This window comes from Scyliorhinus torazame, chromosome 13, assembly GCF_047496885.1.
Source record: "Scyliorhinus torazame isolate Kashiwa2021f chromosome 13, sScyTor2.1, whole genome shotgun sequence".
NCBI lineage: Eukaryota > Metazoa > Chordata > Chondrichthyes > Carcharhiniformes > Scyliorhinidae > Scyliorhinus > Scyliorhinus torazame.
Genome location: NC_092719.1, coordinates 88771961 through 88784927, shown reverse-complemented (window position 1 = coordinate 88784927; position 12967 = coordinate 88771961). Strand labels below are relative to the sequence as shown.

Below are 12967 nucleotides of genomic sequence, written 5' to 3'. Positions count from 1 at the left end.
GCAGAAGGATGGGTGAGTAAATGTGCAGATGACACTAAAGTCGGTGGAGTTGTGGACAGTGCGGAAGGATGTTACAAGTTACAGAGGGACATAGATAAGCTGCAGCGCTGGGCTGAGAGGTGGCAAATGGAGTTTAATGCAGAAAAGTGTGAGGTGATTCATTTTGGAAGGAATAACAGGAAGACAGAGTACTGGGCTAATGGTAAGATTCTTGGCAGTGTGGATGAGCAGAGAGATCTCGGTGTCCATGTACATAGATTCCTGAAAGTTGCCACCCAGGTTGAGAGGGTTGGTAAGAAGGTGTGCGGTGTGTTAGCTTTTATTGGTAGAGGGATTGAGTTTCGGAGCCATGAGGTCATGTTGCAGCTGTACAAAACTCTGGTGTGGCCGCATTTGGAGTATTGCGTGCAATTCTGGTCGCCGCATTACAGGAAGGATGTGGAAGCATTGGAAAGGGTGCAGAGGAGATTTACCAGAATGTTGCCTGGTATGGAGGGAAGATCTTATGAGGAAAGGCTGAGGGACTTGAGGCTGTATTCGTTAGAGAGAAGAAGGTTAAGAGGTGACTTAATTGAGGCATACAAGATGATCAGAGGATTGGATAGGGTGGACAGTGAGAGCCTTTTTCCTCGGATGGTGATGTCTTGCACGAGGGGAATTAGGTTTAAATTGAGGGGAGATAGATATAGGACAGATGTCAAAGGTAGGTTCTTTACTCAGAGAGTCGTAAAGGTGTGGAATGTCCTGCCTGCAACAGTAGTGGACTCGCCAACACTAAGGGTATTCAAATGGTCATTGGATAGACATATGGACGATAAGGGAATAGTGTAGATGGGCTTTAGAGTGGTTTCACAGGTCGGCGCAGCATCGAAGGCCGAAGGGCCTGTACTGCGCTGTAATGTTCTATGTTCTAAAACTGTTCTTGTTGGGTTTGGAGGTACATGCTAGTCATGTCTATCTCTGTAAATAAAAGTTTCTGGAGTTTGTAAAGTTTAGACTTCAGTTCTAGATGTTATTACTGGATTTGTGGATTAGAATATGGTATTCAGGTTAATATTCCACACAGCCCAGGTCCCAGCTTTAATACTGCACATAGCCTAGGGTTAGTACTGACGTATTATGAATGTTGCACACACCCAGGGATAGTTCATGGGTATTCACCATTAAAAATGTAAAAACCATGGAGTGAGGAGTAACATATTCAGCAGTAATACTGCACCTTCATCTGTTGGCTGCTATTCAGTTGGTCTCACCTCAGAAGGTTCTGGGGTCAAGTGCCACTCTTGTGCACAAAAATCAACACTGACATACTAGTGCAGTATTGAGGGACTGCTGCACTGTCACAGGTGTCATCTTTCAGATCAGCTGTTAAGCCCTCTCTGGTGGATGTTAGGGATCTTATGGCAATATTTTTAAAAAACACAGATGAGATTGCCCTGGTGGCCTGGCCAATGTTTATCCCTCGATTAACATCATGCAGTTAACAAAAGCAGTTTATCATGAAATTTTCACACTGTTGTTCATGGGATCTTGCTGTTCACACATTGTTTGCCGCATTTGCTACTTTACAACACTGACTACACTTCCAAAGTACTTCATTGACTGAAGCATTTTGAGGCATTCGATGATCATGGATACAAAATACAAGTCTTCTTATTGAAGGTGACCGGTCAAGTTGATGGTGCGGTTATTAAAGAATACAGTATAATGGACTTTATTGACAGGGGACATAGAGCAAGGAGGTTAGGTTAAACTTGTCGAAAACACTGGCTCAGCCTCATCTGGAATGTTACACCCAGTTTTGGCTGCCATACTTAAGGAAAAATATGAAGGCATTAGAAAAGGACACAAAAAAGATTCACGAGAATGGTCCCTGGGATAAGGAACTTCAGTCATGTTGAGAGATTGAAGAATTTTTCTAAGAGAAGAGTAAGTTGATTTCTTCGCATTGGTGGAAGGATCAAGAATCAGAGGGCACAGATTTAAGGTAATTGGTAAAAGAAGGAACGGCAACAGGAGGAAAACATTTTCCTTGCGCGAGTGGTTAGGATCTGGAATGCACTGCCTGAGAGTGTGGTGGAGGCAGGGTCAATCGAGGCATTCATGAGGGAATTAGATTATCATCTGAAAAAGAAGGATATGCAGGGATCGGGAAAAGTCAGGATTTGGCAGCAGTTCAATTGCTCCTTCTGGGAGTTAGCAGCAACACAATGTGCTGAATGGTCTCTCCCTCTATACATCTGAGGTTTTCCAAAACCCTGCTGCCATGTCCAGACATACAGCAAGTCAGTTCCCTGATCGCCGCTGTGCTCACTCACATACATTGGCTCCTGGTCAAGCTACATCTCATTTTAAAATCCTCACCAAACCCCTCTATGGCCTCACATAGAGCTGCAATGAAGGTTATGATTCTTGAGGTTTATAATTAATAACCGTCTGTGTCAATGCCCGAACCAAACTTTTACTGAACCTCATTGCAGCAACTTCATTCAAATCATTTTCACACTTCTCATTTTATTCTCCTGCAATCCCAAAGCTTTAAGCAAATCACAATTTTAAAAAATATACATTCTGATAGGAGATTGCCAGAAAATGGTTAGATTTCATTTTCAAATCTCCTGCCCCAAGCCACTTAAAATTGGAATACTGACGAAAGGTGACTGAGGTATGACTCCGTGATTTGCTTTGATGGAGTACCTCAAGAGTCCTGGAGTTCCAAAATAATTTTTCACACTGAGAACTGATTTAATATTAGAACTTGTGCAGTTTCTTATTTCAGTGGAGGCTCTTGGCATTCAAGGAAAGAACATATTAGATCGGAGGGCTCAACATTTGCTCTCTATTACGTAGGCGTTTAATAATCAGTTAAGGAGCATTGACTAAAATACAGTCCAGATGAGGACGATATGAAGGCTGGCTCACGGATGTTTTACATACCCGTAAGTGAAAGTATTCTCCGTCAGCCTGTCCAAGTACAGTGTGAGTGCAGCATACACCCAGCGACATCCATCCGCAACAGTGAAACAGGAAAAAACACACAGGAACATTAAAATCACTCCTCTGTCTCTATTATCATAATGTGGAGATGCCGGCGTTGGACTGGGGTGAGCACAGTACGAAGTCTCACAACACCAGGTTAAAGTCCAACAGGTTTGTTTCGATGTCACTAGCTTTCGGAGCGCTGCTCCTTCCTCAGGTGAATGCAGAGGTCTGTTCCAGAAACACATATATCGACAAATTCAAAGATGCCAAACAATGCTAGGAATGCGAGCATTAGCAGGTGATTAAATCTTTACAGATCCAGAGATGGGGTAACCCCAGGTTAAAGAGGTGTGAATTGTCTCAAGCCAGGACAGTTGGTAGGATTTTGCAGGCCAGATGGTGGGGGATGAATGTAATGTGACATGAATCCCAGGTCCCGGTTGAGGCCTAGCATTCCTAGCATTGTTTGGCATCTTTGAATTTGTCTATATATGTGTTTCTGGAACAGACCTCTTCATTCACTTGAGGAAGGAGCAGCGCTCCGAAAGCTAGTGACATCGAAACAAACCTGTTGGACTTTAACCTGGTGTTGTAAGACTTCGTACTGTTCTATTATAATAACAAGCCTATGTTATTTATAAATCAACACAATTCTCTCTCAGAATTGGTTATTAGGGATTGCAGTGAACTTTACCATAAACAATTGGTGTAATTGTCACATCAATATGCAAGAAAGAATTGAATGATAATAAGATTACTAACAATATAGTGAAATGAAACAAATGCAAAGATTCTTGTAATAGTTTGATTCATCTATGTATCATATTTATTCTCAATTCCAGAAAAATAACTTCCTTCACAAGGAGCAGGAACCTTTGGGGTTGAGAAAGTGAAAAATTATGTGATTGAGTTTCTGCTGCTGGTTGATTTGATGAAGGTAAATCGATCAGAGGTTTTAACCCATTTCCTCTCTGTTGGCTGTTTTGCAACCCCCTTTTCAGTTAAATGTTAACCTCTGAGTTTAAACTGAGTTTATACTGAGTTCATCCAGCAGAGGGCAGTAGAGTGGAGCTGCTGATTGGCTGTGCGGGGAAAATTTGCATCAGTGCATTGCGGTCACTGCATCTGGAAAGTGTACCTGAGCAAGACACCCTAGGTGTTCAAGTAAAGGCAAGCATCCAGCAGAGGGCAGTAGAGCGGAGTTGCTGATTGGTTGTTGCGGGGAAAATTTGCATCAGTGCATTGCGGTCACCGTATCTTGAAGGTGGTTTGTGGAGGAGCTGTTGTCAAGTGACAGTTAAACCCGAAACACTTCTTCAGTGATTCCCTCCCTACTTCCTCCTCGAACCAAAAAAAAAGACAATCACTGTAAGGATCCCAGCCGAGTATAGACCAAGAGGGAGACTTGAGGGCAGGTAGAAGTAGAAAGAAGTTGAACCGTGACATCACAGCCTGCAGGTAAGTACCTGGTGACTGGTAAGTAGTTTTTCTTTTCCCTGAGGTGTTATTGTGTGGGGCGCAATGGTTGCTGAGTGAGCGCTTGCTGAGAAGGGGAGTACATTTTTTCAAAAACCTACTGTTGGGAGTTTCCAGGTGAATCCGGGCGGAGTGAGGACAGAGTGACTGCTGGGTAAGTAGCAAAGATTTAAATTGTTTGCACAGGCCCATAACAGCTGATTGCTGTTCTTGTCAATTTCGGCGTGAGAACAGCTGGTGAGTCAGTTTCAGCGGGAGCATTGCGGAAGGAGGTTGCTGGGAGGTAAGTCAACCTTTAAAAGCACTTGTCTTTGCAGGGGCAGGCCAGTCGATTTCGGCGTGAGAACAGCTGGTGAGTCAGTTTCAGCGGGAGCATTGCGGAAGGAGGTTGCTGGGAGGTAAGTCAACCTTTAAAAGCACTTGTCTTTGCAGGGGCAGGCCAGTCGATTTCGGCGGGAGTGGAGCTGGCTGGTTAGTCAATTTCAGCAGGAGCTGAGAATGTTTTTTTTGAATTAGTTTTTTAGGCGGGAACAGGAAGTCGACCCGCGGACGTCTGGGAAGACCCTCACCAATAAATTCTGGTGGAGAGGAAACCCGAGACACTACACGTGTAGTGTCTCCCACCCACCCTCCTCCTCTAACCTAATAATAAAACCCATTGGTCTGAGGTAAGTACCATATTTTATTATATTATTATTTTTTATAAAAATTTAATTTAGTTGTTAGCCAGATCTTGGTAGAAAGTTAGAGGAATGGCAGGGAAGGGAGTGCAATGTTCCTCCTGCAGGATGTTTGAGGTGAGGGATGCAGTTAGTGTCCCTGCTGATTTTACCTGCAGGAAGTGCTGCCATCTCCAGCTCCTCGAAGACCGAGTTAGGGAACTGGAGCTGGAGTTGGAAGAACTTCGGATCATTCGGGAGGCAGAAGGGGTCATAGATAGCAGCTTCAGGGAATTAGTTACACCAAAGGTTGGAGATAGGTGGGTAACTGTAAGAGGGACTGGGAAAAAGCAGTCAGTGCAGGGATCCCCTGCGGTCGTTCCCCTGAGAAACAAGTATACCGCTTTGGATACTTGTGGGGGGGGGGACTTACCAGGGGTAAGCCATGGGGTACGGGCCTCTGGCACGGAGTCTGTCCCTGTTGCTCAGAAGGGAAGGCGGGAGAGGAGCAGAGCATTAGTAATTGGGGACTCTATAGTCAGGGGCACAGATAGGAGATTTTGTGGGAGCGTGAGAGACTCACGTTTGGTATGTTGCCTCCCAGGTGCAAGGGTACGTGATGTCTCGGATCGTGTTTTCCGGGTCCTTAGGGGGGAGGGGGAGCAGCCCCAAGTCGTGGTCCACATTGGCACTAACGACATAGGTAGGAAAGGGGACAAGGATGTCAGGCAGGCTTTCAGGGAGCTAGGATGGAAGCTCAGAACTAGAACAAACAGAGTTGTTATCTCTGGGTTGTTGCCCGTGCCAGATGATAGTGAGATGAGGAATAGGGAGAGAGAGCATTTAAACACGTGGCTACAGGGATGGTGCAGGCGGGAGGGATTCAGATTTTTGGATAACTGGGGCTCTTTCTGGGGAAGGTGGGACCTCGACAGACAGGATGGTCTACATCTGAACCTGAGGGGCACAAATATCCTGGGGGGGAGATTTGTTAGTGCTCTTTGGGGGGGTTTAAACTAATGCAGCAGGGGCATGGGAACCTGGATTGTAGTTTTAGGGTAAGGGAGAATGAGAGTGTAGAGGTCAGGAGCACAGATTTGACGTCGCAGGAGGGGGCCAGTGTTCAGGTAGGTGGTTTGAAGTGTGTCTACTTTAATGCCAGGAGTATACGAAACAAGGTAGGGGAACTGGCAGCATGGGTTGGTACCTGGGACTTCGATGTTGTGGCCATTTCGGAGACATGGGTAGAGCAGGGACAGGAATGGATGTTGCAGGTTCCGGGGTTTAGGTGTTTTAGTAAGCTCAGAGAAGGAGGCAAAAGAGGGGGAGGTGTGGCGCTGCTAGTCAAGAGCAGCATTACGGTGGCGGAGAGGATGCTAGATGGGGACTCTTCTTCCGAGGTAGTATGGGCTGAAGTTAGAAACAGGAAAGGAGAGGTCACCCTGTTGGGAGTTTTTTATAGGCCTCCTAATAGTTCTAGGGATGTAGAGGAAAGGATGGCGAAGATGATTCTGGATATGAGCGAAAGTAACAGGGTAGTTATTATGGGAGACTTTAACTTTCCAAATATTGACTGGAAAAGATATAGTTTGAGTACAATAGATGGGTCGTTTTTTGTACAGTGTGTGCAGGAGGGTTTCCTGAAACAATATGTTGACAGGCCAACAAGAGGCGAGGCCACGTTGGATTTGGTTTTGGGTAATGAACCAGGCCAGGTGTTGGATTTGGAGGTAGGAGAGCACTTTGGGGACAGTGACCACAATTCGGTGACGTTTACGTTAATGATGGAAAGGGATAAGTATACACCGCAGGGCAAGAGTTATAGCTGGGGGAAGGGCAATTATGATGCCATTAGACGTGACTTGGGGGGGATAAGGTAGAGAAGTAGGCTGCAAGTGTTGGGCACACTGGATAAGTGGGGCTTGTTCAAGGATCAGCTACTGCGTGTTCTTGATAAGTATGTACCGGTCAGACAGGGAGGAAGGCGTCGTGCGAGGGAACCGTGGTTTACCAAGGAAGTGGAATCTCATGTTAAGAGGAAGAAGGAGGCCTATGTGAAGATGAAGTGTGAAGTTTCGGTTGGGGCGATGGATAGTTACAAGGTAGCGAGGAAGGATCTAAAGAGAGAGCTAAGACGAGCAAGGAGGGGACATGAGAAGTATTTGGCAGGAAGGATCAAGGAAAACCCAAAAGCTTTCTATAGGTATGTCAGGAATAAGCGAATGACTAGGGAAAGAGTAGGACCAGTCAAGGACAGGGATGGGAAATTGTGTGTGGAGTCTGAAGAGATAGGCGAGATACTAAATGAATATTTTTCGTCAGTATTCACTCAGGAAAAAGATAATGTTGTGGAGGAGAATGCTGAGCCCCAGGCTAATAGAATAGATGGCATTGAGGTACGTAGGGAAGAGGTGTTGGCAATTCTGGACAGGCTGAAAATAGATAAGTCCCCGGGACCTGATGGGATTTATCCTAGGATTCTCTGGGAGGCCAGGGAAGAGATTGCTGGACCTTTGGCTTTGATTTTTATGTCATCATTGGCTACAGGAATAGTGCCAGAGGACTGGAGGACAGCAAATGTGGTCCCTTTGTTCAAAAAGGGGAGCAGAGACAACCCCGGCAACTATAGACCGGTGAGCCTCACGTCTGTAGTGGGTAAAGTCTTGGAGGGGATTATAAGAGACAAGATTTATAATCATCTAGATAGGAGTAATATGATCAGGGATAGTCAGCATGGCTTTGTGAAGGGTAGGTCATGCCTCACAAACCTTATTGAGTTCTTTGAGAAGGTGACTGAACAGGTAGACGAGGGTAGAGCAGTTGATGTGGTGTATATGGATTTCAGCAAAGCGTTTGATAAGGTTCCCCACGGTAGGCTATTGCAAAAAATACGGAGGCTGGGGATTGAGGGTGATTTAGAGATGTGGATCAGAAATTGGCTAGCTGAAAGACAGAGGGTGGTGGTTGATGGGAAATGTTCAGAATGGAGTACAGTCACAAGTGGAGTACCACAAGGATCTGTTCTGGGGCCGTTGCTGTTTGTCATTTTTATCAATGACCTAGAGGAAGGCGCAGAAGGGTGGGTGAGTAAATTTGCAGACGATACTAAAGTCGGTGGTGTTGTCGATAGTGTGGAAGGATGTAGCAGGTTACAGAGGGATATAGATAAGCTGCAGAGCTGGGCTGAGAGGTGGCAAATGGAGTTTAATGTAGAGAAGTGTGAGGTGATTCACTTTGGAAGGATTAACAGGAATGCAGAATATTTGGCTAATGGTAAAGTTCTTGAAAGTGTGGATGAGCAGAGGGATCTAGGTGTCCATGTACATAGATCCCTGAAAGTTGCCACCCAGGTTGATAGGGTTGTGAAGAAGACCTATGGAGTGTTGGCCTTTATTGGTAGAGGGATTGAGTTCCGGAGTCAGGAGGTCATGTTGCAGCTGTACAGAACTCTGGTACGGCCGCATTTGGAGTATTGCGTACAGTTCTGGTCACCGCATTATAGGAAGGACGTGGAGGCTTTGGAGCGGGTGCAGAGGAGATTTACCAGGATGTTGCCTGGTATGGAGGGAAAATCTTATGAGGAAAGGCTGATGGACTTGAGGTTGTTTTCGTTGGAGAGAAGAAGGTTAAGAGGAGACTTAATAGAGGCATACAAAATGATCAGAGGGTTAGATAGAGTGGACAGTGAGAGCCTTCTCCCGCGGATGGATATGGCTGGCACGAGGGGACATAGCTTTAAACTGAGGGGTAATAGATATAGGACAGAGGTCAGAGGTAGGTTCTTTACGCAAAGAGTAGTGAGGCCGTGGAATGCCCTACCTGCTACAGTAGTGAACTCGCCAACATTGAGGGCATTTAAAAGTTTATTGGATAAACATATGGATGATAATGGCATAGTGTAGGTTAGATGGCTTTTGTTTCGGTGCAACATCGTGGGCCGAAGGGCCTGTACTGCGCTGTATTGTTCTATGTTCTATGTTCTATTGTGTGGGGCACAATGGTTTCTGGTTTAGTATATTATTTTTATCTGTATTTAAGTTGGGCAGTTTCTAAACCCTAGACACTACACTTGTAGTGTCCCCCGCCCTTCCACCTCCTTTAACCTAAGGGATGGAGTGAATAACAGGTAAGCTCTTTCTTTCGTTTTCTTTTTTTATCTAGAGGGGATGGCAGGGAAGGCAGTGCAATGTACCTCCTGCAGAATGTTTGAGGTGAGGGACGCCGTCAGCGTCCCTGCTGATTTCACCTGTGGGAAGTGCACCCATCTCCAGCTCCTCAGAAACCGCGTTAGGGAACTGGAGCTGGATTAACTTTGGATCATTCGGGAGGCAGAGGTGGTCATAGATAGTAGCTTCAGGGATGTAGTTACTCCGAAGAATCAAGATAGATGGGTGACGGTGAGAGGGGCTGGGAGGAAGCAGTCAGTGCAGGGATCCTCTGTGGTCGTTCCCCTCAGTAACAAGTATACCGCTTTGGATACTGTTGAGGGGGACGACCTACCAGGGGTAAGCCAAGGTGAACAGATCTCCAGCATTGAGTCCCTTCCTCAGAAGGGAAGGAGGGAGAGCAGGAGAGCAATAGTTATTGGGGACTCGATAGTTAGAGGGACAGATAGATGGTTCTCTGGCAGCGAAAGAGACTCACGGATGGTATGTTGCCTCCCGGGTGCCAGGGTCCGTGATGTCTCGGACCGTGTTTTCAGAATCCATAAAGAGGAGGGGAAGCAGTTACAAGTCATGGTACACATCGGTACCAACGACATAGGTAAGAGAAGGGCCGAGGATTTAAAACAGGAATTTAGGGAGCTAGGGTGGAAGCTGAGAGCCAGGACAAACCATGTTGTCATCTCTGGTTTGTTGCCGGTGCCACATGCTAGTGAGGTGAGGAACAGGGAGAGAGTGCAGATAAACACGTGGCTGCAGGGATGGTGTAGGAGGGAGGGTTTCAGGTACGTGGATAATTGGAGCACATTCTGGGGAAGGTGGGACCTGTACAGACACGACGGTTTGCACCTGAACCAGAGCAGCACCTGGGAGGGAAATTTGCTACGGCTCTTCGGGGGGGGGGGGGGGGGGGGGGTTTAAACTAATTTGTCAGCGGGCTGGGAAAACGAGGTGTAGTCCAGAAGCCAGTGTTGAGAGTAGTGAGGTACTGAGGACGGTATTAAGGTCGCAGGAGTGTACCGGCAGACAGAAAGGTGGGTTGAAGTGTGTCTACTTCAATGCAAGGAGCATCCGGAATAAGGTAGATGAACTTGGAGTGTGGATTGGTACTTGGGACTACGATGTTGTGGGCATTACGGAGGCATGCTTAGAACAGGGACAGGAATGGCTGTTGGAGGCTCCGGGGTATAGATGTTTCGGTAAGAGTAGGGAAGGTGGTAAAAGAAGTGGAGGAGTAGCATTGTTAATCAAGGATAGTTTAACGGCTGCAGAAAGGCAGTTTGAAGGGGATCTGCCTCCTGGGGTAATATGGGCCGAAGTTAGAAATAGGAAAGGAGCGGTCACATTGTTAGGAGTTTTCTCTGGGCCCCCAAATAGTAATAGAGATGTGGAGGAAGAAATTGCAAAACAGATTATGGATAGGTGTGGAGGTCTCAGGGTAGTTGTCATGGGTGACTTTAACTTTCCAAATATTGATTGAACCTCTATAGGTTGAACAGTTCGGATGGGGCAGTTTTTGTACAGTGTGTGCAGGAGGGTTTCCTGACACAATATGTGGATAGGCCAACAAGAGGGGGGGGCCACATTGGATTTGGTACTGGGTAATGAACCGGGCCAAGTGTTAGATTTGTTTGTGGGAGAGCACTTTGGAGATAGTGACCACAATTCGGTGTCTTTCACTATTGCAATGGAGAGGGATAGGGCCATACGGCAGGGCAAGGTTTATAATTGGGGGAGGGGTAATTATGATGCGATTAGGCAAGAATTGGGGAGCATATGATGGGAACAAAAACTGTCAGGGAAAGGCACAAATGAAAAGTGGAGCTTGTTCAAGGAACAAAAACTGCGTGTCCTTGCTAGGCATGTCCCTGTCAGGCAGGGAGGAAATGGCCGTGTGAGGGAACCATGGTTCACAAAAGAGGTTGAATGTCTTGTCAAGAGGAAATAGGAAGAGTATGTAAGGATGAGAAAACAAGGTTCAGTAGGGTCGCTTGAGGGTTACAAGGTAGCAAGGAATGAGCTGAAAAAAGGGCTTAGGAGAGCTAGGAGGGGGCATGAGAAGTCCTTTGCTGGTCGGATCAAGGAAAACCCCAAGGCTTTTTACTCTTATGTGAGAAATAAAAGAATGACCAGGGTGAGGGTAGGGCCGGTGAAGGACAGTAGTGGGAACTTGTGCACGGAGTCAGAAGAAATATGAGAGGCGTTGAATGAATACTTTTCTTCAGTGTTCACAAAGGAGAAGGGCCATGTTTTTGAGGATGTGTGTGATTCAGGCGGGTAGGCCGGAGGAGGTAGATGTTCTGAGGAAGGATGTTTTAGCAATTTTGAAAAACCTGAGGGTCGACAAGTCCCCTGGGCCAGATGGGATATACCCAAGGATTCTTTGGGAGGCAAGGGATGAGATTGCAGAGCCTTTGGCTTTGATCTTTGGGTCCTCGCTGTCCACGGGGATAGTGCCAGAGGACTGGAGAGTGGCGAATATTGTTCCTCTGTTCAAGAAAGGGAATAGGAATGACCCTGGTAATTATAGGCCAGTTAGTCTTACTTTGGTGGTCGGTAAGATAATGGAAACGGTGCTGAAGGATAGGATGTATGACCATTTGGAAAGATGCAGCTTAATCCGGGATAGTCAACACGGATTCGTGAAGGGTAGGTCTTGCCTCACAAATTTGACTGAATTCTTTGAGGAGGTAACTAAGTGTGTAGATGAAGGTAGAGCAGTTGATAACGTATACATGGATTTTAGTTCGGCATTTGATAATGTTCCCCATGGTCGGCTCATGAAGAAAGTAAGGAGGTGTGGGATAGAGGGAAATTTGGCCAATTGGATAAGTAACTGGCTATCACATAGAAGACAGAGGGTGGTGGTGGATGGAAAATTTTCAGACTGGAGACCAGTTACCAGCGGTGTACCACAGGGATTAGTGCTGGGTCCTCTGCTATTTGTGATTTTTATCAATGACTTGGATGAGTTGAAGGTTGGGTCAGTACATTTGCTGATGACACCAAGATTGGCAGAGTAGTGGATGAGTGGAGGGCTGTTGTAGGCTGCAAAGAGACATTGATAGGATGCAGAGCTGGGCCAAAAAATAGCAGCTGGAGTTTAACCCTGATAAGTGCGAGATGATTAATTTTGGTAGAAAAAATTTGAATGCGGATTACAGGGTCAACGGCAGGGTTCTGAGGAATGTGGAGGAACAGAGAGATCTTGGGGTTCATGTCCAAAGATCTCTGAAGGTTGCCACTCAAGTGGATAGAGCCGTGAAGAAGGCTTCTTGTGTGTTAGCGTTTATTAACGGGGGACTTGAGTTTAAGAGCCGCGGGTTTATGCTGCAACTGTAAATGACCCTGGTGAGACCACATTTGGAGTATTGTGTGCAGTTCTGGTCACCTCATTATAGGAAGGATGTGGAAGCATTGGAAAGGGTGCCAAGGAGATTTACCAGGATGTTGCCTGGTTTGCAGGATAGGTCTCATGAGGAAAGGTTGAGGGAGCTAGGGCTTTTCTCTTTGGAGCGGAGGAGGATGAGAGGCGACTTAATAGAGGTTTATAAGATGATGAGGGGGATAGATAGAGTGGACGTTCAGAGACTATTTCCTCGGGTGTATGTAGCTGTTACAAGGGGGCATAACTATAAGATTCAGGCTGGGAGATGTAGGAGGGATGTCCGAGGTAGGTTCTTTACT

At 46.3% G+C, this 12967-nt stretch overlaps 1 protein-coding gene across 1 annotated transcript in view; it reads right to left on the bottom strand.

The window, feature by feature from the left end:
- Window positions 1–12967, bottom strand: part of LOC140388180 (dynein axonemal heavy chain 3-like) — a 1528048-nt gene that overhangs the window by 619336 nt on the left and 895745 nt on the right. Inside the window, exon 41 of the mRNA XM_072471941.1 lies at window positions 2938–2964. Coding sequence (XP_072328042.1) covers window positions 2938–2964 — 27 coding nt within the window. The remainder of the gene's footprint in view (window positions 1–2937; window positions 2965–12967) is intronic.